General features: G+C 38.5%; 2 protein-coding genes across 5 annotated transcripts in view; both read right to left on the bottom strand.

Moving 5' to 3' along the window:
• abat (4-aminobutyrate aminotransferase) overlaps window positions 1–9,846 on the bottom strand; it is a 33,388-nt gene extending 23,542 nt beyond the window's left edge. The window contains exon 1 of one of the 2 annotated variants that reach the window (XM_034309896.2): window positions 9,683–9,846. The gene's annotated coding sequence lies outside the window, so the exon portion shown is untranslated. Of the gene's footprint in view, window positions 1–5,610; window positions 8,054–9,682 lie in introns of those variants that run through there. The other variant, XM_034309897.2, reaches the window with a different exon arrangement.
• A 1,878-nt stretch (window positions 9,847–11,724) lies between these two features.
• mettl22 (methyltransferase 22, Kin17 lysine) overlaps window positions 11,725–27,850 on the bottom strand; it is an 18,119-nt gene continuing 1,993 nt past the window's right edge. For 2 of the 3 annotated variants that reach the window (XM_026947113.3, XM_026947111.3), the window contains exons 3-11: window positions 22,275–22,517; window positions 21,437–21,477; window positions 21,208–21,352; window positions 19,187–19,258; window positions 17,623–17,679; window positions 17,289–17,369; window positions 16,679–16,781; window positions 15,375–15,543; window positions 11,725–13,691 (exon numbers count right to left, since the gene is read on the bottom strand). In XM_026947113.3, coding sequence (XP_026802914.3) covers window positions 13,572–13,691; window positions 15,375–15,543; window positions 16,679–16,781; window positions 17,289–17,369; window positions 17,623–17,679; window positions 19,187–19,258; window positions 21,208–21,352; window positions 21,437–21,477; window positions 22,275–22,517 — 1,031 coding nt within the window. In that variant the 3' untranslated portion in view covers window positions 11,725–13,571. The remainder of the gene's footprint in view (window positions 13,692–15,374; window positions 15,544–16,678; window positions 16,782–17,288; window positions 17,370–17,622; window positions 17,680–19,186; window positions 19,259–21,207; window positions 21,353–21,436; window positions 21,478–22,274; window positions 22,518–27,850) is intronic. The other variant, XM_053239363.1, reaches the window with a different exon arrangement.

The raw sequence follows: 27,850 nt of genomic DNA, 5'->3' as shown, positions 1-27,850 counted from the left end.
TTCGAACTTCCCAACAAGGTAAACGAATATCCACCAATGTGTGATGACTTTGATTTAAATGGTTTTTTTTTAAGCGTGAACTGAATGAGAAGTCATAAGCCTTCATTACGACCCTACACTGTAACACCAGTGAAAGGAGCAAATCTTTTACTTTACTTGAAGGAAACGTGTAAATTGGATTTATCCACCTTTACACGAATCCATTTCTTTTAGATCGTGAAAAGAAAGCGCTTTTCTTTGCTGAATCACTAACAGCCATCGGTGATGCGTGTGTTGGCGGAAAAATAACAGTAAAGCTTTGATTTATTATGAAGTTCTCAACACAAATGGCTTTTAGAGAAACGCTCAAGGATCAATATCTAATCACATCCAGGTCGAGATCTTTTTGGAACGTCAGTGATTTATTATATCCATATTTCACGGTCATGTTGCAAATATCAAATTTTAACCAGTCAGGAAGGAGCTACTTTTAGCCTTGTGAATACGGATCTATTATTGGAAAGCAGCAGACTCCTCGAAGAGCCACGACAGGTCACTGCTGAGACATCACGACGGTGACTAATGCCGACGCGCTGAGGAGCCGTTAAATCTCCCAACACGCGAGCGCACACCCACCGCCGTCTGGGTTAAACGAGACGGACTCAGCACTTGCCTCATGACGAGGGAATCCCGACTCCTGCCATGTCTACCATATGCTTACACCCGGCTCAGTGTGTGTGCTGAGGATAAAGAACGGCTTTACAGCGAACACTTGAAGCGCTTTGCGTGGCTTTTGTGTCGAGTTAATGAGGCTGATGATTTCTTTCCTGCTTCCTTACATCACATAAATTACAGCAAATAAATTACACTCCTAACAGTAATCCAAAAACCAAGCTTTGACTGAAAAAACTTCGCTCTAGATATAATATATATATTATATATTTATAATCCTTCTATAAAGTAGAGCAATGAAAAGGCCGGTTTTTAATCACTGGTGTCAAATTCTAGATAAAATAATTAGTATATAAATGCATTTGAACATTGTTCGCCCGTGCAGAAAGTTTAACCAATCCCTCATCCTCCTGCTCAAAATAAAACCAATCCCTCATCCTCCTGCTCAAAATAAAACCAATCCCTCATCCTCCTGCTCAAAATAAAACCAATCCCTCATCCTCCTGCTCAAAATAAAACCAATCCCTCATCCTCCTGCTCAAAATAAAACCAATCCCTCATCCTCCTGCTCAAAATAAAACCAATCCCTCATCCTCCTGCTCAAAATAAAACCAATCCCTCATCCTCCTGCTCAAAATAAAACCAATCCCTCATCCTCCTGCTGCCAAAGGAACTCTGACCAATCCCACCTGTCCCTCTCAGTTCACCATCATAAAAGTTCAGTTTAACCAGAACTACTATCTTACAAGAATAACAGTTAAACTAGTTCTCACTTCTGGCTTTGCTATTAGTGCTAGCATTTATCTAAATATGGAATTACGGAATGACATTAGAATTCCGTAATGCGGAATTAGACACTGAAGGGGTCCGTCACTGTCTGCATCTTTATTCTCCATCCGGGCAGGATGCATCGGCTGCGTCTTCCTTCTGTTCCACATTTGGGGGAAACGGTTATGTAACAGCTCCGGCTCGGGCCTGAAATTTCTAGACGCTCGTGTTATCAGAAGCCACCTCGTCCAGACTGGATAGAACTGGTTCTTGACAGTGGCACTACACAAGCCCCAGGCTTTTATGCAGATGATGCAGCAAGTGGCTGAACTGGCTTTAAACGAAGTCTTTGAGTGACGGAGCTGAGGGCAGCGATTCAGCTGGAACAGTTCTGTGGAAAAGTCTTAGGCACATGCAAAGAAATGCTGTAGAGCAAAGATGCCTTCAAAAATAATGACATTAAATGTTTCTCCATTAAAAAAAAATCCTATAAAGAGCAGTAAACAGTAATAAGTGAAACAAAGTCAATATTAAAAAATAAAGCAGTATCTGAGGTGCAGTGTGTGCAGTTTTATAAGGAAATGAGCTGGAAGTGTTACTGAGCATCTTGCAGAAGCAGCCACAGTTCTTCTGGAGACTTTGACTGTCGACTCGCTTCTTATTTCTGCAGCGAAACCCAGCAGCCTTCATTATGTTTTTATCTGAAAAGTGTCTCTTATGGAATCTGCTGCTTTCTTTACTGACATACAAACATTTTTCTGGAACATTTCATTTTGTGCTGGAAAACTAATATTTGGAATCTAAAATGATTTTGTACTGAAACAATAATGTAGAAGTCAGAAAATAAACATCTATAACAAAGTTTGTATTTAAAAAAAAAAAAAAAAAAAAAATTTTTAAAATTGCACAGTACTGTATATCAAAGATAAATCAGTCATTAATCATGTGACCACGGGAAAACAGAGAGAAATATGAAAAAGATCCAGTGAGGATTAAGGGTGTGTCTGCGGTGATTTAGAGCTTGTGATTATTCCCTGTGGAATTGTAGGAACAACCTCCAGTAAATGTGTTCACTGGTTTGTTTTTATTTACATATTTGCAAATTCCTGTGTGTTTAATTCCTTAATTTTGTAGAAATTACACCAGAAGGTATTTCAGTAGTCTTTTGAACATTACATTTCTTTAAAAAGACCCTTCAGTCCCACTAGCAAGCGTCAAGTCATCATTTATTTTCTACGTACGTGTGGGACACAAGATGTCCATATTTTCAGTGATATTTGAGAAACATTCTCAATTCCATGCAAATTTGGTACGATGTGGAAAAACGACTGGCTCGAACGATTCCTCGGATCAATCCTATGGCACGTGTGGTGCGACGTTTCTTCGGTTCCCTGCTCGCAGCGTTAGTTCCTACGTGCGATTAGCTCCTGTTTACTGTTTGATGTGCAAAAATGGAAGAAACCCTTATAACCGTGGATTCACCTGCTCCTGTCATATAAACTGCATATAGAAGCGTTACAAAGAAGCTTGGCAGGAAGAGACCGTTGGTATCTCTGTTAAGCGTACGCGATATAAACTTTAAAAAGCGATGTGTATAAATAAGGTACAGAATTGTATGCTACTACTGTTTCTCTTTGGAACTGAAAATAAAAACGCGGGACAGGCCACGCCCACACGCGACAACACTAGCAGTCGTTTTAAAGCATCAAGACATGACTAACGTGCTCAGCTAACATGCATTTGTAACTATCTACGAGCTTGTTGTGGTAAATTTGAGTGTAAATTCTGCTTCTTTAATGCGTATAATGTGGGTCTGGATGACACGTAGCCTGTTTTCGAGTGCTGAAGTAAGGTATATGCATCGACACTTCACGTGGATTCATGTAACTGGAATGAATTGAGGCTGCATGAAACAATTTCCTCCTTTTTTACGCCTCTTCTTGTTGCTTAGGGGGACTTCAGTCCAGTCCAGCTCATTATTCTGCTGATCTTCACAGCACCAGGGAAACATTTCATGCTGATCGGAAAAAAACAAAAAACAAAACCAGGCCTTTGGTGATTACTTAAGCACTGAGCTCGTTTTCTAATCAGAGCATGGAGGAGGCTGGCGCAGCCGGAGACGACTCTCCACACGAGTAGTCGAAGGCAAAAGCAACAACACGAGCACGTTCTCCCCTCTGCGGAGCCATTACCGAGGACCATTAAGATGCTAATCACTGCTGTATTACACAACCTCGTCTCACAAACTCATCGGAAATGGAGCAAAGAGGCAGCGTGATTTTAAAACACCTGCATTACCTGACAAACGCTGCTGTTATACAAAGATTAGGAAGCTTTATTGTGAGCGCGGTTTATAGCCGCGTGAAGCTCTTATAGTTCACGGGGTCATGGAGGACGTGTTCTTTCGCGACGGAGCTCGGAATTTCCTGAATGTGGGCAGAAGTAGGATTATCCTGAGATTAAGTTGGTCAGACTGAATTCTACAGGTAGTTACAGTAAGTTCAGTATCCAAGAAACATTTTCAGAAACATTTTAGTTGCTGAGACTTTAGCACCTTTACGTAGGGATGCGCTGAAATTTTTTTTAACCATTTGGGCCAAAGAAAATAAAAAATACAAAGACATAAATAAATTAAATAGGTTGGCAACAAAGTGCCAAATCTGTGGTTTTGCAACTAATTTTAATGACAGTGAAAATCAGAAAGTGATTAAAAATGGCATTTGAGCGACACGGACGCGTGCAAACATTTCACGATTTCTACGAAGAACAACAGACGAGCGAATTTGTAATATCACTGTTCATGTCAAGTTTCAAATATCAAGGACATCAACACCCAAGCACTTTTCCACGATTTTATATACAAAAAAACACAATATCGATGCAGAATACAGCAAAACAACATAAAAAAAAAGAAAGCTCCTGCTAGCATGGCGACATTAAAAAAAAAATTTCAAATAAAATATCGTAGTGTCAAAATGCAAAGTGTAACTAAAAGTAGCCGGATGGAATTCACTGCTCTGACCGAACGTTCTCTATTTTTGCACCAGAAATGATTTCAGGTTCACTGTCGGTTTAATAAATGTTACCTTCTAGTGTGTCGTGAATATCGGGGACTTCAGGTTCTACTACTGCTGCTACGTCTGCAACGACTGCTGAGAATTTCTGAAGAGTGTGTTTTCTGTCAAAGGTTACAGAGTCAAAACAATTCCACAGGAGATTATCTGAACGCACTCCCACAGGAAACCAAAAACAAAAAGTGCTTTGTATGCGTGCACATTCATGCAACGAAGCAAACAAACCAAAAAAAAAAAAAAAAAAAAGCAACTGCTCTCTCATTTCCCCGGCATGTTCATTTGATTTTTTTTAAATTTTTACTACACACACACACACAAACATCACATGTGTCTTCACTTCTGCTATTTCTACGCAACAGTCACAGATCTGGCAGTGTGAGTCTAGTTCTCATTCTAGGAGCTTTTTAAAACACTTCAGTTTCTCTAAAGGTTCTGCAACCACAGTGAAAACATGTTTACTGTTCCATTAATGTTTGGATATTACATATTTGGAGCAGATACTATCCACATCAGATTCAGTATGAACTGAAGGAACAACCTCAGCCGTATAAATCACACTGAAAGGCGTGTAAGCAAAACTGCAATCGGGAAATCAATACAACAAATGGTTCATTTTACTTTCACACATCCTCCTGGAAATCAACACTATTTCCTCAACGCTTACAAACCATTCTTAGCTCAGAAAACACTGGCAAACTCCTTTTCAGGAACGTTTATTAATCTCGTAAAGTGGAGTAATATCTTTGTTTGATTACACTACAGACGTACAAGTGAAGCAAAGCCAAAAAAAACCCCCAGATCATCTTGGGTGTTTAATCACAAGGACAAGTGTCCATCATCACATGATTTTAGAGCTGGTCGTTATTGAGAAAGAGATCGAGATCTTATTAGTTTTTGGAGTAAAGAACACACTTGGATATAATACTCGTTCATACGGGTCAACATTACTCCGCGGTTGCCACGGAAACCACACCGAAGTGAACCCTAAACGTTGGATGTAACTGGTCATGAAGCATAAAGTGTCCCTAAAAGACATTCGTCTTCTCTGAGAAAACTGTAATCTTGTGAAATTCCTACTCCAAAAAACAACAAAACAAAAAAAACCCACAGTACTAACCTTAAACCTCTAATCTGGAGATCAGAACGTCGGACGCGTCTTCTCCAAGACGTGTACACGCAACGCTGTCTCGTCCAAAGTGATGAGCCTTGTGCAAAGTCCTCATCGATTTAATATGTAACTCATAGCAGGGCTGTAGACTGAGACGATATCGTTACGCACGCTCCGAGATTTATCCTGCGCAATACAGCAAACAAAGAACTTTGTGCGTGTCTCAGTGTTTTGTGCCCTGGTGCTCAAGAAGAAGAATCTTACACCAATTATCTTCTGAGACGTATGTTTATGGATCACGGTGATGATGTTTTAATTTGCACTTTATTTATAACAGACATTATTAAAGTCTTTTTCCAATATCCCCATGTTTGTGACGTTTTTAGCATAAACACTTGATGCACTTAAGAGCGAAACGTCTTATGCTACTATATAATACTCTAAAGTAGGGTTGTCACGGTTTTCCCCCAATCTGTTCTCATGTCTTTTCTATCCAGCTGCAACTGGCCAAAAATTTCACAACCTGGTCCCTCTGGACTCGCTCCAAGTCACACTACAGCTCCTCCGGTTCTGAGTGCAATCTGGCTGCGATTTTTCACATGCTACGCTACATTACATTGCTACTTCTGCTGCTACGAATACCATGTTTCTATCCCAAAGTGCCATGCTTGTTAACTTTTTTTTTTTTTTTGGGGGGTCAGTACACCAGCTTTCCTCGCAGGCTCTCTATCTCTCAGCTTATAACGACAATGTGATGAAGACTGACAGTTTAAGAGATTGTTGCAGAAATGTCATTCTCAAAAATATCTAAGAAAGAACAATTAGGGGATTTGATGTGTTTTTCACGTCTACGGCAGCTCGTGAAAATTTAAATGTGGCACAGTGATAGACGACGCTCTCAGCTCCCTACACAGCAGGTTTGCAACATGACCTGATGTAAAACAGCGAAGCTTTGAGGTCATTTATTAGGGCTAATGAAAACAGGAAGTGAGAGAATATCTCAGTAATGGCTTGATGTATTGTCATCGGATTGAGCACTTCTCCTTGTGAACAAGCTTTGATGGTCCCAAAGCCTTCTGCTCTTCCTTCACTGGTAAAAAAGTAGGGGCAAAAAAGTGCTTGGACCCCTTAATCGCTGCTTGTAGCTGTTACCATAGGGTAACTCCCCTCATCAAAATGATATAATTTATTACTTGTTTTAGTTTAACTTCCTCAAATATTTGAATAATGAAGAATATTGGCTCATGCTTTGTATGTACTACTACAACTGCAACTTTTCTAGCAACTTTTTGAGCTGCCTGCTCAAAGGGTTAACCTACAGCTCTAAAATAATAAATCATAAAATCAGGATGGACGCTGTTTTGATCAGTCGTCGAAACGAGGAACACACTGACTCTCTTCCACATGCAATCATGTTCAGTAGATATGAAGCAAACACAAACGGTGTGTAATATTCCTGCTACACAATATACGCCACACGCCGCTCAAAATCTGTCTGTACGAAAACGAACAATTTTCTGATGAACCATTTCAAACTGACATCTGTGCAAATCAAGGACGAGACCGCATAACACGGTCATGTAAAACCGGAGTCATCACGACGATAAGAGAAACCGAGCGGCTGGCTTCAACACACACCGAAACGGCAATTTGAGAAATCCATAGATCAAAACAAACAAAAAAAAACCCAGCTCCTGATGTGTTAACCAAATGCCTGAAGCTGTTTTGCATGACAAATATTTATCGCTCCTTTCATGAAAAGAACATTAGCCAATTTTCAATTTCATTACCGTTTTTTTCCCCACATTACCCACAATGCCGTTCGACTACCTGCTCACAGCGATGCCAGTGGAATTGCTGCTGTATTTGACTAAAACTTTAAAAAAAACAACAACCATCAACTTTGCATTCCTACGTGGAAAGTCTGGAATGCGTCTTCACCCCGGAGTTACGCGTATGACGTCATGTCATCATGGCTGCTCACGCCATCGAACCCTAAATAAAATATCACTTGTAATGACTCTGATGTTTTTTCAACCTCCGTGGGGTCAAGCTACAAAGTCGGGGAAAAAACATAGACGTTTCCATGTTTGTCTTTTATTAGCAACAAGCTAGCCAGCTAATGGTGCTAACGGTGCTGAGTGATGTGTGTTTACTTCCTCAAAACAGTGAACTGTAGAGTCAGTGTTATAAATTACTGTTCATGCTGTGAGCAGCCATTTTGATTTGACGTCACTTCCTGAACTCTGAGCTAAAGAGACGGTCCCCCAGATCCTGAACAGGGCTGTTTTTTCCCAGTCGGAGGCCAGGAATTATGAGATATGACCTTTAGTCGAATGCAGCACAAGTCTTCGCTTCATCTCTACCTGAAGAGAGCGATACAGAGGCACTGCAAGCTCCTGCTTTCATCAGCTCTCAGGTAGATTAGTGCACTTGATCTGAAAATATATCACTAAAAAAATTTTTTTTTATAATTTTCAGCTACAAACTTTATTTAAAAGGTGCAATAGGTACAATTAGGCTTTTTTTTTCGCTTCAAGATTAGGTCTCTAATCTCTCTCTGGGTTCGACATTTAAATGATTCTCGCCCACTGTGTTGAGCAGAAAAGCATCTCAGAATGCACAACGCGTAAAACCTAGCAATGGATGGGCTACAACAGCAGAAGACCACATCGGGTTCCTCTCCCGTCAGCCAAAGAACAAGACTCTGAGGCTGTCATGAGCACAGACTCACCCAAACTAGACAGCTGAAGATTAGAAAAAGACCAGGTGATTTGTTTTCTAATCTTCACCCGTCCAATTTCGATGAGTCTGTGCCCATGACAGCCTCAGATTCCTGTTGTACGTGCTGTTGTAGCTCATCCACCCTCAAGGTTTGATGTTTTGTGCATGCTGAGATGCTTTTCTGCTCAACACGGCTGTAAAGAGTGATTATTTGAGTTACTATATCCTTCCTGTCAGCTCAGACCAGTCTGGTGATTCTCCTAAGTCTCCAAGGTGCTTCAGCCTGCAGATCCTTTGCTCACAAGATGTTTTTTGTTTTTCGCACCATTCTGTGTAAACTCTAGAGACTGCTGTGTGTGAAAATCCCAGGAGATCAGCAGGTTATGAAATACTCAAACCAGCACATCTGGCACCAACATCCATGCCACGATCAAAGTCACAGAGATCACACCTTTTCTTCATTCTGATGTTTGATGTGATGCTCTTGATCCTTCATGCATTGTGCTGCTGCAGTATGATTGGCTGATTAGATAACTGCATGAAAGTGCAGGTGTTCCTAATAAAGTGGACGGTAAGTTTATCTTGCAGGTTATTTGTAGAAGTAAGGGTAAGGAATAACAAACATGCTACTATTGCATGCATTGTATTTAATGATGAAGATGAACATCACTTTGGATGCTTTACTCTTCTCTTTAGGTCATGTTTACTGATAAACATCTGCTCAGTGTTTAAATAGCAACAACACACATGAGAAAGACATCATCCACTCATTAACTAGTTGACATTTATCTTGTTTAATGAATAATGACTATAGTTTTGTCTCGTTTTCTTAAAGAAAATATAAGCTAAACAGACTGAGGAGAAGAGAAAGATCCGGTTCCGACCGGATTCATCCTGTCAGTTGGCAGCTATTCTGAAATAAACATCTATAACGCTAGCTGACTAGCGGCTCAAAAAAACAAAAAAAAACAGTTGTGTGTCGAAATAAGAGCAGTTAAGAATCAGTTAATTCCAGTTCTGACGGGTTTGACCAAGAGACGCCTTTAGGAAGGGTGCTTTACTGCTCAACTACACAACTATAAACGACGTTATTTATTTATTTTTGTTAGTGTTTTATTTCAGAGTCGGTTAGCTGTAGAGAGAAAAAATCAGGAGCAGCTCGCGACTCGCTTGCGCGTGCACAATTAGATTCGCTCGCTAACGTGCACGGCGATTGACGCTGCGTTCGACAGCGCGAGCCCTAACATTGTAATGATGGAGAACAGCTGCATAGTTCATGCTTTAAAAAAAAAAAAAAACAAAAAGAAAGAAAGAAAGGTTGTAGGAATGCGGGGGAGGGAACCCATAGAAATCTCACCAAGTACGTTTTCTGCTCTTCGGAAAGCTGGGACGTTTAGTTGAAGCTGAGGAAAAACAAATAACTAAAGAAATAAAACAAAATTTCAGGTCGTTCAGATGAACAGAGAAGCTCAGATTTCAACACGTCGCTAGGAGACTGGCTTCTGCACGAGAGCGCTGGTCGTCATGGACCAGTTGACACTCGCCAGCCAATTAAAAAACAGAGGTGGCCAGCAGAGTTAGCCAATAGGAAACGAGGAAAGACATGTTATTTACGTGTCCCCGCCCACAACTGAACAGGTTCATGTTTCCTTCACGCGCGTCTTGTTTACCGCTTGAGAGTTTTTTTTTTTTTTTTTTTTTTTTAGCTAGTTAGCTAGCCACATTTTGGTGGATTTCTCACACAATTTCACTACAAACTACACTAAAAATGTACAAAAAACAAGCACAAACTATGTAAACTAATGACCACTTAAATATATTTTGTCGAAAAAAAAAACCCAAGGGTAAAGATTACACTGTTTTTATGTGGTATCAGAATTACAACAAATATGGCTGCCTAGCTACAGCTACAACGTAAAATTTCGTCTCACAATTATTTGTGATTTTACCACATTGCTGTTGAATTATCACTTCTGATTCATCTCAGGATGTTGATCAATTTTCGATCGCTGGTTCTTTTCGAATCATAGGTTTGCGCTCGCTTTAATACGTTATCATTTGTATATTAGCCACTCATTCACAAAGACTTGTAACGCAAATGCTGAACATAAACTAAGATGGATAAAAATGTGTTATTTAAAGAAAGAAAGAAAGAAAGAAAAAACAATCATCAATAAGTTTTCTGTAAAGAGGTGTTTATGTCATAGACATTAAGTTTCCCGTAAGGAAACTTACAGGAAGGAGTCTCCAGTGTTAGTGCTTTGTAAGAGCAGATTTTCGGATAAAAGGAAAGTCTTCAGGATAGAGGAATTTTTTGTTTTATGGTTTCTTGGTAACACGTCAAACTGCGTTTTTTTTTTGTCTGATTAACTTTTAGGGAGAACAAAAAAAAAAAAAGAGAGGCTTGTGTTTGTAGCTGCTATAACATAAGCGATAACCTGTTTCCACAACATTAAATGTAGCTATAAACAAATAACAAGTATGGCAAATTGTTCTTTCATAAAATAAAAACTTATACGTTGACAAATTGCTGTGGTATAAGAGGAATAAAACTCTTCGGATGTGCTGAACAGCTGCATGTCGAGCATCAGCACACCGTCCCGTCGTTGATTAATTTCCTAAACAGCACAACATGGTGTGTTTTATTCCTTATATATCAACCTCCCCAATAATACGCTACTAGACAACATTATTGTTATTATTATTATTATTATTATTATTAACATCATAATGCAAACAACTCAGATGTGATTAACATCTATTAATGATGTGATTAACGACATTAGCACATGATGAATACTTATTCATTTTCAGCTATACTTGTCTCTATTTCCTAAACAAAGAAACAAACAAACAAACAAACAAACAAGGGTCTCTTGAATTGCTAGCCCCCTCCCAATGTTCACCTAAAAGAATCGGCTCAAAGAGTCGACTCGTTCGTGAACGACTCATCCCTGTGTATCTGAATCCTCCTGTAATCTAACACACCTGCTAAATCTAGGAAAAGGTCAGAGGGGAAATATCACGCTACGTCCTGAGAATGACTTCTAGAGGTTTTAGTGAGATCTTAAAACCATCTTGTCTTTCTGTCCAATTTCAATAAAACCAATGAATATAATTTACATATTGATAGAAAAACACATTTACAGATTTACAAATGTATACCATCAGCCAAAACATTTGCTTCTTTAGCCAGATATGTTTTGCTAAAGTAATATTATTTGCAAAATTTCATGAAATACCAGTTTATATGTAAAACTTTAGATATGTAAACCAAGTTTTTCTGGGATTAAAATGGCTGTTACTACATTTTATTTGCTTTTCAAATGGGCTACATGAATTTTGTTCATTTTTCTAGATATAATTAAAGCACAAAACACACAAGTAAGTCCATCTGTCTGTGACCTGATGAGGTTTGAAGGAAAGCTGTGATGATTTGCTCTTTAATTGGCGGAGTCTCTTAATTGTGTGTATTTTTTTTTTTTATGGCGTTGCAGAAAAATGAGTGAAATTTGAGCAGAATTTCATCAAACTCGCCATGGCTGATGGACTACATTTAAACTGAGGTTAAACAGTGTGTATATTTGATTCCCTCTAAAATAAATAAATAAATAAATAAATAAAATAATTCTTTGGCTTGTTATTTAAACACCGCATGAGAGAAATGTTATATATCTTTGTTTCAGAATGTTTCATACATCAACTCTTGCCATATACTAAGTCACCTCAGGTTTCCCGGATTTTACTGAAGGGAGGTGTTCTGGTGATCGGGAGTTAAAAATAAAAACTTAGAAACAGAATACTTGTTTGTGTGTTCAAACTAGCTGTGTGTCGTTCGCGAAGGAGTCGGCTCTTTGAACACTGAGAGTCGACTCGCACATGTGACTCATGTATGCGCATGTGAGCTGCTTTCTTGTTTTTCTTGTGTTTTTTCTTCCTGTAATGGCATTGCCTACATCCACAAAGAAAGAAAGAAAGCCAGAAAGAAAGAAACCTAATACATGCTTTCGCGTCAACTCGCAAATGTGACTTGCATATGTGACTCGAATATGTGACTTGTACATGTGACTCGAGTAAGCTGTGAGCTGGTTTCTTGTTTTTCTTTTTTTCTGTAATGTCATTGCCTCCATTTACAATAAAAAAAATAAAGAAAGAAAGAAACCAGATTCATGTTTTCGCTTTCAGGTTAGCGATGTGTCCTTCGTGAAGGAGTCGTCTCCTTGAACCGACTCTTTTAGGTTGAGGGTCGATTCACGTGAGCTTTTTTTTTTTCTTTCTTTCGTAGATGTTGGCAAATGTTTCATTCATTTCTCTTCACCAACCATTTAAATGCTTCCTTGGAAACCTATTTTCAGCATCTGGGTTGTGTGTTTGACTTTCAGCTATGTCTATTAAGCATGTTTATTATAAGAAGCAAATAATAATCGAGATAAGTGGAAGTAAATCTTTAAGCACAGATACAGCAGGACGCAGAGATGCTTAATATATTTGATCAATGCATATTTGCAGTGCATTGCTCATTTAGGTTAAAGATGATTGTATTAAATTTTATAAAATGCAATGCAAAGTAATGTTATTTTTGTTAATGAGAAGGTAGAGTAGGACTTAACAGAATAGTTTTAGTCATATTTAGGCATCACTAGTCATAAAAATATTGCACAATATCATTTAGGATCATTTGGGAGCCTGAAGAATCGACTCTTGTTGGTGAGATGAGCCAAATGTTCTGACTCACTGAAGAGCCCATCTCTACTCAAATGTAATATTGGACTAGCACGCCCTCTAGTGTCCATCATGGAAAAGGCAGCACATTTGATATGACCTTTTCTTTAATATTACACCTATTACTGCTATTTTAAACTCTACTTCAGCCTACTATTTATTCTGTGTATCTCATTTTATTTGTAAAGCACCTTGAATTGCCTTGTGTATGTATGAAATATGCTACAGAATCAACTCATTGCAGCACTCGTTCATAATCTCAGCAATCACACACAAAAACACACAATAATTTTTAAATAATAATTTAAAATCCATAGTATGCAATCCCAACTGTCCGGAGCGAGATAGATACGAAAATAAAAAGCGCAATCTGTAGCTAAAAATAAACTAAAATGAAATTCTCACTTCACTGCACCACCACCTTCATCCTATCTAATAAAACCTTTGTTAAATGAATTATATAAAATAGGATTCACATTAAGGATTCACATTAAGATGCACTTATAACTGCATAAAGCTGAGTATCAACTCTTGGATCTTGATTCTGGATTAGTTTTCAATGTTGCATCGTTTTCACCATGATTTCGTGAGGATGTTGAGCTGCACTGAGTCGGAAAGGGAAAAGCAGACACTTTCCACAGCTCCTGTAAAAAAAAAATAAGAACAAAATATATTACAACATGCGCAAAGCACACATTCGGTTAGGTTTGGTAAAATTAGGACGTGGGCGATACGACAAAAACATTGTACCACGATAATCAAAGGCATGATTTTATCACAATATACAGTATAGTAGGTTTCCTCACACACTCCCAGCAGTACTGTAGTGTTGTTTTAAAAAGACCCTTATAAATAATAATAAAGTTGTTCAGTGCTAATTAAATATACATTTTATTTATAAAATATTTTTCAAATACATTTGATTTTTTTTTTTATAAAAATACTTAACACTATTATTTCGCAATTTAAGATTAAACTAGTTTCAAATTATGAAAAAAATGTAATAAAAAGCTATCATGATATCTCAGAAAAGCGTATTGCGACATAATTTATCACGAATATTGATATCATATTGTCGCATTGCCCAGCCCTAGTGAAAATTCATATAAAGGTAGAACTGATCAAATGAAAAGGAAGTGGACGAGCGGTACAAAACAAACAAAGGCCACAGCTCCTCTAAAGGAGGGACGGCAATAAGAGAACCATCTTTCCTGATTTAATAAGAAATAAGGAAAAAAAAGAGGAAGACGTGAAATTCTTCTGTAAATAAGTAGTGATATATTTACTGACATGAATACTGAGATGTGTTGAGTTTCACAGATGTTCCTTCATCATAAAACATGGTCAAATAAATAGATATTAATCCTTTATATCCTACATAATCTTGGTTCTTCTTAAAAGAATTTGTCTACTAAGTTTTCCTTATCAGAAATTGTTGTGTTGCTGGGAAAATTATATTATTTTGCACATGAGAGAGAGAGAGAGAGCGAGAGAGCATGAGAGAGAGAGAGAGAGAGAGAGAGAGAGCGAGCATGAGAGAGAGAGAGAGAGATAGAGAGAGAGTGAGAGAGCGAGCATGAGAGAGAGAGAGAGCATGAGAGAGAGAGAGTGAGCATGAGAGAGAGAGAGAGAGAGCGAGCATGAGAGAGAGAGAGAGAGAGCATGAGAGAGAGAGTGAGAGAGAGAGAGAGAGAGAGAGAGAGAGAGAGCATCTCGCTTCTAACATTTTGAAACTAAATCACAAGCATCATTTCATGCATGCAATCTGAAAAGCTGCAATCTTTGAGCTCTGCTTTCTGTCTTTTTCTCTTTATACTTCAGAGAAATGGGACATGGAGAGAGAGAGAGAGAGAGAGAGAGAGAGAGAGAGAGAGAGAGAGAGAGAGAGAAAATTACCCCTTATTCAAAAATATTCCTTAGGGGTGTCAATAATTTAGAAAATACTAACTTCTCATGAGATTTTTTTTTTGGAACAAAGGTGGCAGGGGGGAGAATTTGAATTAATGTGAATTAATGTAATATTTATATCATAATTATCAAAGCTGCCAATACTAAGCCTTCATAATTATTGGCACCCTTGATAAAACGAGCAAAAATGTTGTTTATCATATTATATACACACACACACACACATTTATATATATATATATATATATATATATATATATATATATATATATATATATATATATATAAAGATCAGATAATAGCAGCATTCTTTAACACAATTTGTTTCGTGTTCAAGATTTATAAGAGTGTTAAATCTCATTTTTTCAGGTATGTAAGAACACCCACAGTTCTAAACGTTTTAAACGAACATGACGCACCAGTTGGTTCACTCGTTCGTACTGGAAGAACTGAGGGAAGGAGCAGGACACCGGTGAGACTGTGAACCTCATTTCCTTCTCTCTCAGCTCCGTTATCTGTTCTAGGCAGCGGCGGAAATGATCATACGCCTCGCAGGACACGTCCATGTGGCGCAGTGTGAAGTTCAGCCTGAGGGAACATCACAGACACGAACCAGGAGGAAGACACACTCTCATTACCTCATTACACAAGTCAGGACAGAGCGCCTGTCACACCGATTCACACCTCCAGTACTCGATGTCTTGTGACCCTGATGTCCGAGATGGAAATCACACACGAGGTTTCAAAGCAATTCCAAAGCACCAGCTGAGTATCTTTCTTTCTAGGATTTTCCACCACTGAAGAAACGTCTTCGGGATTTAAGATACATGAATGAGAATGACCGATGAACATCAGGATTAATGTTCAAGTCTTGCATTTATGACTTCATAACTGACAGCTAGATTAACCCAGGAGCGTTAGAATGAGTTATAACACAGCGCTGGTTAATACTCTAATCTGATTGGCCAGAAGCTGTTTAAATATTCTGCAAATTGCTGCAAAATACAGGTTCGCATTAACATTTTCCACTGTAACTCATTCACTACTGTTAATTCAATATATCAAAGACACCGACTGTTGATAAGGTGAAGATTTCTGTTTCAGTAAGGAGAGGTTTACATTTAACATTTATGGAAGGAGTCTCCAGTGTCAGTGCTTCGTAATGAGTTTACGCTTTGCTGTTTCTCGGTAACATGACAAGCTGTGTTTTTTTTTTTTTTTTTGTCTTATTAACTTCTTCAGAGAGAAAAAAGAGAGGCTGGTAAGGGAACGACTGTTTATAGCTGCTATAAAGTAAGTGAAAACAGGAACTAATTTGTTTCCACAACATGAAATGCAACTATAAATGGATAAAAAGTACAATGTGCCATTCTTTAATAAACTGTTGACAAATTGCTGTGGTATAAGAGGAATAAAACACTTCAGGACGTGCTGTTGTTGGAAAATAATCAACTTCGCGGTGGTAACGTAGTCGTGGCAGATAGCACACCACCCCAGCGTCAAAACACTGAATTGGTTCAGTGGTTAAGGCTTTAAGCTACTGATCAGTAGGTCATGAGTTCAAACCCCAGCGCTGCCTCTGCTGAATCCTTCAGCAAGTCCCTTAACCTTGAACTGCTCAGACGCCTCACTGAACAAAACTCAATCTGAACAAAAACATCAGCCAAATGAGCAAAAAAATATAAGTTTCCCAGAAGCAGACTATTTAATCCTTTCTCATTACCTTTTCTCTATGCTGATGTAGGCGGTGCTGGAGTGACGCAGATTACTGCAAATGCGATACAGAGTCCGAAACAGGGCGTCGGTGAGGTCATCGTCATAGCACACTTCGGAGAAGGAAAAAAAAAAAAACCATACTGTAAGAGCAGAAAGATTTATACATCAGAGAAGACTGGAGTAATCTCTCTTGCAATTAAAAGTGAACAAACAAACAAAAAAACACAGATTTAAAACTATAAAGTGAAACATGTTGGAATGTAATGATGCACAAAATTCAAATCCGATACAATTTCATTTTTAATTGATTACAACATTCAACACTATGAAACTACAATAGCTGAAACATAATAACAACACAGCACTACAATAACAACACTTTAAAATATTTAAAATATCTTTCTGTAAAAATGTTGGTTCTTTAGTCTGAAGCGGACATGTCTCTGAGGCAGGCGCATACATCAGACGATATTATCTGTTAAAAATCAGTATCAGTGTCTGTGAGAAAACTCTATTAACACGTACATACATTGTGTGAGCAAAGCTTTGAGTTCAAAAATCAACAAACAACGATGCACGAAACACAAAGGTACACTTATCTGATTGTGATCGCTCACCATCTGCTGCGATGATGACCGTGGTGTTATCGTGGAGGTCTGATACCTCGTCCTCACTCCAGCCAAATTCTGAGTCTGCATCTGAAAGTGACACGAGCCAATAAACTCACCTTTAACCCTCGTTTCTTTTCATTTATAGCAATGCAGTACTGCAGTTTACATCTTAAATTCTTATATTTAGTTTATAGACAGCTCAGTTGTTATTATTAATATTAACAATATTTATCAAAACACACACACACACACACTTCCTGCACTTGCTGTATATTAAAAATGACTGAGCTTAAATCGAGTTGATCTGATCTGAACAGAACGGTTATTCAGAGGATCTGACCTGTGAGGAAATCGTCTGCGGTCCAGTCCAGCTGTCTCACTTTCACACCGCACTCGTCTGAGGAAAAACACTCAGAAATGAGAATAAATGGAGCGTTGTAAAGATGCTTCCTGACATTTACCATCATTTTTTTTTTTTGCATTATGTCCATTTTTTTTTTGCGTGATGCATTATGTTTGTTTGTTTTTTTTTAACGTTCATTTGACATTTGAAAAAATTGTCTGACTAATCTCATTACATGAGAGATGTTTGTCCTACCGAGTGCTTCACATTAAATCTGTTAGCAGGTTCGGACACGATTCCCCAATCAGAGCTGTTTCTGACCCCTGAGGCTTGTTCTGATTGGACACCTACCTCCTGCCTCCACATCCACCTCCACAGACCCCTAACCACCCGTCTAGACACTTAAACGCACATCCCTCCATGGAAATCATGTCTTTTGTTTGCTCTTTAAGCACACTTTAAAAGTCACAGGCCTGAGTGGCTACTGGTTCTGTTCTCCTGTAGTAAACTTCAAACGTTCAACAACATTTTGGACTGAAATTGCAGTAAGACAACTACAGCATCGTAGGAGTAATAGCGAGTGACTTACCAACAAGCTAACCGGTTAATGTGATAATTTTTATGTTGATGATTAACTTCTCAAAACAGCGATTAGTATTCAGTGTTATAGATTTGAACATAGACTGAGTTTGTACATTCACAGATCTAAAGCAAATACGGGTATAAAATCATTTAAAATTAGAGAAAGGGAACTTTACACTGTTCACAGTGTGAGCGGCCATGTTGATTTGACGTCGCTCTGTAAACGGGGAAATAACTTGTAGTTGAGAAGACTAGTTAGTGAGCTGAAATTGCAAGTTGATGACTTGAAATTGCAGGGGATGTTTTCGGTGGTTTTTAAAAGCTGTAGACAGGAAATTACAAGCTGCAAACTTGCTTCAAGTGCAACACTATCTACCCCCTACCTATCTACCCACTTACCCATCTACCTATCTATAAACTTACCCATCTACCTATCTATCCACTTACCCATCTAACTACCTACCCCCTACCTATCTACCCACTCACCTGTCCACCCAGGTATCCTCTTACCTATCTACCCACTTACCCATCTACCTATCTATCCACTTACCCATCTACCTATCTATCCACTTACCCATCTACCTATCTATCCACTTACCCATCTACCTACCTACCCCCTACCTATCTACCCACTCACCTGTCCACCCAGGTATCCTCTTACCTATCTACCCACGTACCCATCTACCTATCTATCCACTTACCCATCTACCTATCTATCCACTTACCCATCTACCTACCTACCCATTACCTATCTACCCACTCACATGTCCACCCAGGTATCCTCTTACCTATCTACCCACTTACCCATCTACCTACCTTCTATCCACTTACCCATCTACCTACCTACCCCCTACCTATCTACCCACTCACCTGTCCACCCAGGTATCCTCTTACCTATCTACCCACTTACCCCCTACCTATCTACCCACTTACCCCCTACCTATCTACCCACTTACCCACCCATGCTATTATGCTTTACCTGATGCTGCAATATAATGCTGATTCAAATGCACATTTCTCTGACACATCCTGAGGAGATCTTCACCAACATCTGCAAAACAAACACACGCACACACACACCCTTTGTAAAGAGCTCAATAAATGGGAAAGCATTACCACTTTACCGCTCACTCCATTAAAATATTAATGATTATGAAGCCATTTATCAAACGGCCTGCGGTTTTTCTCTCCGAGAGGTAGATAATACCTTTCTTATCGTGCGAGGCAGCTTACACAACACTGAAGGTAATTTTCACACAATTATAGCACAGAAAGGGAAAAAAAACACACTTCCCTTTTACTTCAGGCAGAAAGAGACATACTGATTCTTTGGATTTCAGAATCAAGAGTTATTACCCAAGGTTGTAGTATTTAATTTAAATATAACAATGATTGGTCATCAGTTAAAATCCAATTTAGTTGATTAATGAGACAGTGTTAGAAACAATGATGTCTAAATCATCACACATTCACCTCAAAAGACCTGTATACTATTTTTATTATTATTACTGTGTGATGACCTTAAACTACATGCTGAGAAAAAAAAAAAAGATTCAGATTCACGATGGAGTCAATACTGTTTGAGGGAAGGGGTATGCTGTGGAAGACAAGGACAAAACTATCACTTTCAATGACAGAAGCTCTTCAAAAAATCTGAAGAAGAACGTGACTGCGAGCCCAGTGTAATTCAAGGACATCTCTTGTCTTCTGAGTGAAAGCCTATTTTCAACCTGTAATATGAACCGTGATGATACAAACCCTCTCACATACAATCAGCTAGCACTTGGAAAGTAATTTATACTGAGTAGACGCTATGAAATCTCAAAGCCGAGCTTCAGACACTCTCAAATCATATACTTTATCTTTACACTATGCACTCGTATGGGGTCTCGAACTGAAGACATTTTTCACTAAACAGAAATGGCAGAACCTTCAGAGCAGACTCTGCAGCAGCCAATGCACGATTTTAAACCGAAAAAATAAAATCAATAAAACTCAGCCATAGAACAAAATGACTCCAATAGCTGTCACTTTATCTGTAATCATCTTTAGAAAAACTTCTAGTAATGGCTGCTGAAATACCCTTCGAATCCCGTCAGCAGGCTTCGTCATTTCATAATGGAGCGCGGCTCGAACTTGCTGTTTCACTCAAAAATATTTCACGCTGTGCAAGAAAAATATGTTAAAATTTCTGTTTCAGACTGTCTTTAAAGCTTCTACTTGAAAAATAACAATAAATCAATCAGCAGAGGTTTATTAATGAAATAAAATCCTCACTATGAAGTGGTTTACTGTTTAAATTAAAAATGCTGCTTTCAATAACGAACTTAAATAAAGAATAAAACACTGAATGTCATGCTATTATACAAAAATAATCAATGACAGAGTAGTGTGATGATGCGTTTTTACTGTTAAAACCTCATAACAGCACGTCCTGAAGTGTTTTATTCCTCTTATACCACAGCAATTTGACACGTAACACTGTTTATCCATTTATAATTATGTTTAATGTTATGAAACATTCACAAGGAGCAAGTTAGCTCCTGTTTTCACTTAGCAGCTCCCTCACCAGCCTCAGGTGCTTTTCTCTCTCTCTCTCTCTCTCATAGTTAAAAAGACAAAAAACTGCAGCTTGTCATGTTACGGAGAAACTGCAAAGTGTAAACCGCTCTGTGTTGAAAAACTTAAAGTTATATCTTTATCTCTGAGTGTTACAAAGTGCTGACACTGGAGACTCCTTTCACAAATGTTACATAAACATCGCTTTACAGAAAACTTCTCCACATTAGCAATTATATGTTATAAAAAGTGTTCGATTATCTGGAACTTCTGCCATACTATAGAAATGTAATCAACACCTTCTGACCAATCCGAATCCAGAATTCAACAGCGCTGTGGTATAAAACTGTGGTATAAAAAGAGCACAATTACTTCTAGCACTTCTATCATTTTAACAACAATCAAAATCCTGAAAACGACAGCAATCACACAAACCCGTACCTGTGCAGTAGACCGTTTTTGCCACACTTGCCATGACGATGCTGGCTAATCCGGTTCCTGCTCCCAGCTCCAGCACTGTCGCTCCTGTGAACGCAGCCGGGTTGGACAGGATGAAGTCGGAGAGCAGGAAAGCTCCTCGCCAGATCTGCCGAGTCAACGGAGAGATCACTACAGAAAACTGTGGTAATTAGTTTAGGAGTGCCGTGATGTAGATTAAAGGTGCGCTCACCTGCTTTCCGACGTCCTCCAGCGGCGTCGCCATCGTGTGCTCTGTGAGAAAACGCAACAATGGCAGGCTAACTAGCTGTGATGATAAACGTTATCATAATATGATATATACCGCAGTATAATAACGTCATGATCGTCTGTGGTCTGTGCGTTTAAAGCTAAATAAATGTTAAACTCGACTTTCGCATCAAATCGTTTTATTTTTTCATGCTATATATTTTGGTTCTGATTAGTCATCAGGTCTTGATTAATCCTCTACAACAGCAGCGCAAACAGTAGTACAGGTTTATATTAATGTGCTCCTGCTAACACGTTGTTGTTTCTATAGTAACAGGTCATTCACATAAACGGATTAAATAACGTCATCTATAAGTAGATCTTTATTTAACATTTAAAGAAGGAGTCTCCAGTGTCAGCACTTTGTAACACTCAGAGGTAAAGCTGTAACTTTTCTGACAAGAGGAGTTACGCTTTGTGTTGCGTTTTTGTCCTGTTATAATTTTATTCAAGAGAGAGAAAAAGAGAGGCTGGTAAGGAAACGAGTGTTTATAGATAGTTTATATATACAACACGAGTGATAGCAGGAACTAATTTGTGTGACTATATGTAACTATAAATGGATAAAAAGTACAACACATCATTCTTTAATTTAAAGAAATGTAATTGTTGGCAAATTGCTGTGGTGTAAGAGGAATAAAACACTTCTGTGCTGTTATAGGAATCCAGTAAACACACTAAGAGACTAATTGCTGCACTGTGCCGGAATTTTCCACAACTCTATGTTAGGATTAATATTTCGTGCATTAACTTCCTAAATAAAAGCTCTTGCAATCCCTAACCGATCTTTATGACGTCCATTTCGCCATATTCCTCCTCCTCCTCCTCTTCATCACTAATCGCTCCTTCGGCCTGGCTCAGGATGACGGGGTGAGCGGTTGCGCGGTCCTGCGCCGTCTCTGCTGGCTTCCTCACTACCTCCAGGTCTCCGTCTTCGTCCAGACGACAGTGTGACTCCTCCTCTGATGGAGAACACGCCTCCTTCTGCTCCTCCTCCCTCAGAATCCTGAACCTCGACAAAAACACTGGAAGCAGAAACCAAGAGAGAGAGAGACAGAGAGAGAGACAGAGAGAGAGAGACAGAGAGAGAGAGAGAGAGAGAGACCTGGAATGAAACGTTGCAATCAGTTAAATAACAAAAGCAGATTTTCTTTGTGCTTCTTGTTGATTTGATAGCTCTAAACGACTTCCTTTGGCAAGCAGACGGCGCAGTGAGGCAGGAACGAGTGTCTGGAGAGTCATAAATTGATTATCATGATGTAATATGTCCCATGACAGATGGTGGTTATGTTGTAAAATCAGGACTGTGAGGTTTGTAATGGTATCAAGGAGCAGGTCCGGATCTATCTGGTGTCAGCGGGACCAAACTGTCCTGATGTGCTTCTTTATTCCGCTTCAGCATCTGAATTTACAGCTTTATATAATTACATGGACATAATTACACGGAGTTAATTTCAGAAAAAAAAAACTAAAGTATATAAAAATGTGTCAGGTTAAACCATTAAAATGGATCTCTGTTAAATAATTTAAATTTAATGCCGAAGTATCTACTAAATTACATCTCTACACCTTTACCCTAAACAAAATTACAAGATCTATGAATATGCATGAATATGCAAATCAGAAACGCCCCCATATTGTCTTACAAGACTAGCTAGCTGCTAGCAAACTAGCTTAAACTAGCTTCTGTCAAAATATAATAAAAAAGCTAGGCTAGCTAAGCATGCAGATTCTGTGGCTAAAAGTTTGCGTATATACCAATACTAACCTAACAATAACTTGCACATAAGACCTGATTGGATCAAATTTGTTGAGCGCATTTTATGACAGATAGTTTTTTATATTCTATAGTCAGATATGTCTTAAATGCGACAAAATTCATATTTTTTTTAGACTGGACTGCTTTTTTTTGTTAAACCTGAACATGTTTTTTAAAAAAATTAAAAATGTAAAAAATTATGGACATAAAAGTTGTTTTAATTCAGTGATCCTTCAATATTTTGGCCCGCTTGATAATGTCTCTGCATTAATAAAATATAAAAGATTCAATTTTAATGTAAAATCATTAACAGACACAGCGGCAGAATAAAAGCAGAGCGGTGCAAGAGATTAATGATACAGAAATCTATCACTTGGAAAGCACTGAATATTGAAAACTGTAAACGCAACAATACAAAAATCGTGAATTTTGTCTTAGCATGCTGAGAGATGCAACAAGGCATTACGGGATATTCCATGACCATTCCATCATCATGAAATATCATATTAAATGCTAATTTTATGATCGAAAGCCGCTTTAATAATCCTTCAGCCCCCCGATCAGTAAAACTCTGATTTGTTTTTTTGGTATTTGTGCTCCTGTAAGGCCTGTCAGAAAGTAAAATGGTGTTTATGATATTTTAATAGGCTGTGATCACATTATCCTCTCAAAGACTCAGAATTAACTGGGAAGTACCATCTGTTCATAGACAAACATAAGCACCCGGGTTTAGCGATGCGTACATCCTTCAGGGGATGTGACCTTTAGATCGTCTGGCCAGCGCTGACTCACAACCAGGGCTGTCAGCTTGTTTGTGTAAATTCAGAGCAAAGCACCTCCATCAACATGAACGTCAGTTCTGTATGAGAACATCAACAACACAGAAGAGTAGAGACTCAGCTTCAAGTACACATGCGCTCATTTTACATTATTACTTTAATTACCAAGGCGGCATGAAAATATATTAAATAACAAGCAGGACTGTTTCGCTCAATGTTCAAATCATAATTATTTATCAAAAATATTCAGCGACATTAAGAACAAATAATGATTTTGGTGCACGTTATCATGTTAAAGCCACAGGCTTTCTTTCTCACTGTACATTACGGGTTTGTTTCTCTTCTTCATCAATAAATCTTTAAATCAAAATGAAACATTACTTAGTCAAATTAACTGCGAATCTTTTAAAGTTCCAGTCATAACACATATGTACATGCTTTGGCTATAACTCCTGAATGCTACTGCAAGAGGCGGAGCTTTCTGAATTGACAGTTAACGTGATTGACAGATTCTCCTTCTTGTCCCGATTCGTCAGATGTTAGTGGTCCACGTCATGTTTTTTTATTTATTATATACACAATAAATAAATAAGCGTAAAGCTAATCCAGGTGGATCTGCTCTCAGATTCTACAAATGTATAAATGTGTGTGTGTGTGTTAGCATCGGATATTTGCATTCGTCCAGAATTCCTCTATTGCTATATTTATTAAATGTTTGGCCAATTATACAAAAAAATGGGTTTGCACAAAGATGTTCATGTCCGGGAATCCTAGAGAGTAAAACTGTCTGTGCTCTGAGGATGGGAGGGGCATACTCTTCCTCGCCCGTCAATCACAGCGACACTAGCCAATCATGGGCGTCTGTAAGCTCAGGTATGCGGAAGAGGGCGGACAGCACTTTCCTCCGAGCGTGTTGCGCTGCGCTATGACGCAGCATTTTGAAAAGATGCACCTGGATGGCTTCACGTGTCTCTCAGGAACACATTCTCATGCGTGTCTGCTAACTGAATGGCGCTTGTAGTGTAGCTGTGTAATGTTTCGTGCGTTTGAACAGAACCCTGGTGTGTTTTCCACCTCGGTGCAGGTGAGAACCCAGGAATCAAACTCGGGTCCAAGAACGTTTTGAGCAACGTGGTCTTGATCTGCCTCCAAGTGAACTTGACTGCAGGGAGAAAGTGATTCGACTCTGAATCGACTCACTTGCAGGAAGTGAATCAGACAGCTTGTGTGTTTTTTTTTTTTGGAGAATTTCTGTGAGACGCAAACTGAGCCAAAGCACAGAGCTGCAGAAATACCACGTGTTCCAGAGGAAAGAGAAGATCAGTGCTGGGTGGGAGCCACAAATCGTTTTAAACTAGTCATTTATATAATTAGTGTTAAGAATCGTTTATTGTTGTTTTGAATCCATGAGTCATTTTTTGTGATTTCTATACATTTTTCAGCTGATGCATTTCTGACCAGTGATTGAAATAGTTTAGGACGTTTTGAGCTCTACATGCGTGTCAGACAATTTGTTTTAAATTTAGTTTGTTTAATTATATGCAGTGTGAAACCCAACGAAACTAAATAGCTAAACAAATCAAAAGTATAAATTTGGACTATAAATTTGTGAACCAGCACTAAGTATACAATTCTAAGTGTGTGAGTTTCCTTGGAAGGATGCGTCACTGACATTTATTATCCACAAAGTGAGCTTTAGAATAAAAAAGTTAGAGAAGTTAGAGAGGCTTTCTAGAAAAGAGGACGCACTGTCAAAACAAAAATGTCAAACAGCCTGACGATATTTTATGCGCTGTTGCTATCCACTTCTCAGATGTTCCTTTTTTAAACACACTTCTGTATTTGTGCAGCTCATCGCAGTTCTGCATCAGGGAACCCAAGTGTGTCAGACTTGTTCAAACAGCCTCTTGTACAAATAAAGCATGCTGAGTTAAATGCTCTGGATCAGTCCTAAGCTGAACAAAAGGGTGTAAAAGGGGTCGCTTTATGTTCGGCACAGACTCGTTTCTCTTTCATTCAGTCTATTAAGTCTATTATATGGGGCTGCCAGGTCATCAGCCCATCTGTGTCACTGCACACATGTACTGACACCCCACCTTTGTACATTAATGGATTGCTACAGGACCACCGCTGACAGGATATTACTGGGGCTGAGAGTTATCCACCACACAAATTATATCCGCTCGCTCAGTGGTCCATTTCCATTAATGGACAGGGTCTGTGGCTTTAAAAAAAAATCCCACAAAAAATCTCACAATTACCTGAAGCCATTTTTCACGATACATGATGTGCGTGATGCTGATGGAATACACACACTACAGCATTTTCAAAATGAAAATAAAGAAATATTTTAAAATTATTTATTAATTATTTACATTTTGTAAAAATATATTTAAAAATGTAAAAAAGAAAAGGATTTTACAACAAACAGGAATAAAAAAATTAAACCTTTGTTAAAAGGTTTGTTTTTTTTTAATTATTATTATTATTTTTTTTTTTACTGACCAACACTCAGGGGCTAACTTGGGATTTATGAGGTGTTTTCATAGGCGGCGAAAATTTGCAAACACTTCAGTTTATGTGTTATTATAAAACATCTTAGATCATTGAAATGTGATTAAAAATGTTCAGTATTTCTGTTTCTGTCCTAACGGCTTCACAGCGCTGATGAATTTTTGAATCTGATTGGTCAGAAGGTGTTGATTAATTTTCTCTAACAGCAGATCTGACAATCACAGGTTTATTTTATGTTCTAATACGTTATCGTTTCTATAGTAACAACTCATTCACAGAGAATTATACGGCGTAATCGTTTATCTGTGAGGAGGCGTTTATTTAACATTCATGGAAGGAGTCTCCAGTGTCAGAGGTAAATCTGTAATGTTGTGTTTCTCATCATGCTCAGGACAGAGGAGGAGCTGTGAGTGTTTTTTGTCTTATTAACTTCATGAGAGAGAAAAAGAGGGGCTGACTTGTTTCACAGATGTTCCCCAACATTAAATGTAACTAGAAATGGTTAAAAAGGTCTCTGCAGGACATCTAAACCAGATGCGCTGAATCTTTTTTTTTTTTCAGCTTGCAACATACACATTCAAACTCAGAAGTGAAGACTGAGATTCGGTAATCAATACTGGTGAAGAAGGAAAACATGTCCACACAGGCTACAATGCAGCGTCACACAAAGAGCTCAGCCTGATTATGGAAGGAGCGTGTGGTCCGTGGAAACATCACTTTTTAAAAATCAATTCTTATTAAAAATACTGATGTATTTTCTGGATTTTTTTTCTTCAGCTACATTTGGCCTGTAATTGACCTTGCATGAAACTGACTGTCTTTTCATGTGCGTTCACGATTCAATGTCAAGTTTAATGATTTTCCGAAGAGCAGATGGTAGTCCAAATATTAATTCCGAGTCGTGAAGAGGACATGCGGCTCGCAGTATGTGCAGCTTGTTAAAATATCATGAACACAATATTACATGGAGCAAAATTATAAACAAACTGATCTCAATGTGCTTGAGGCAGCAGAAGACCACATCGTGTTCCACTCCTGTCAGCCAAGAACAGGAATCTGAACTGCACAAACTGGACCGATGATCGTAAAAACGTCACATGGTCTTTTCTGCTCTTCATCTGTCCATTCTGGGTGAGTCTGTGCCCAGTGAGGCATCAGTTCTTGGCTGACAGGAATAGAGCTCAATGTGATCTGCTGCTGTTGTAGCCCATCCGGTTTGACGTGTTGTGAGTTCTGAGATGCTTTTCTGCTCACCACGGTTGTAAAGAGTGATTATTTGCGTTACCGTAGCCTTCCTGTCATTCAC

The sequence above is a fragment of the Pangasianodon hypophthalmus genome, chromosome 13, assembly GCF_027358585.1.
Source record: "Pangasianodon hypophthalmus isolate fPanHyp1 chromosome 13, fPanHyp1.pri, whole genome shotgun sequence".
NCBI lineage: Eukaryota > Metazoa > Chordata > Actinopteri > Siluriformes > Pangasiidae > Pangasianodon > Pangasianodon hypophthalmus.
The sequence above is the reverse complement of the archived record's forward strand: the minus strand, read 5'-3'. Positions and strand labels throughout refer to the sequence as shown.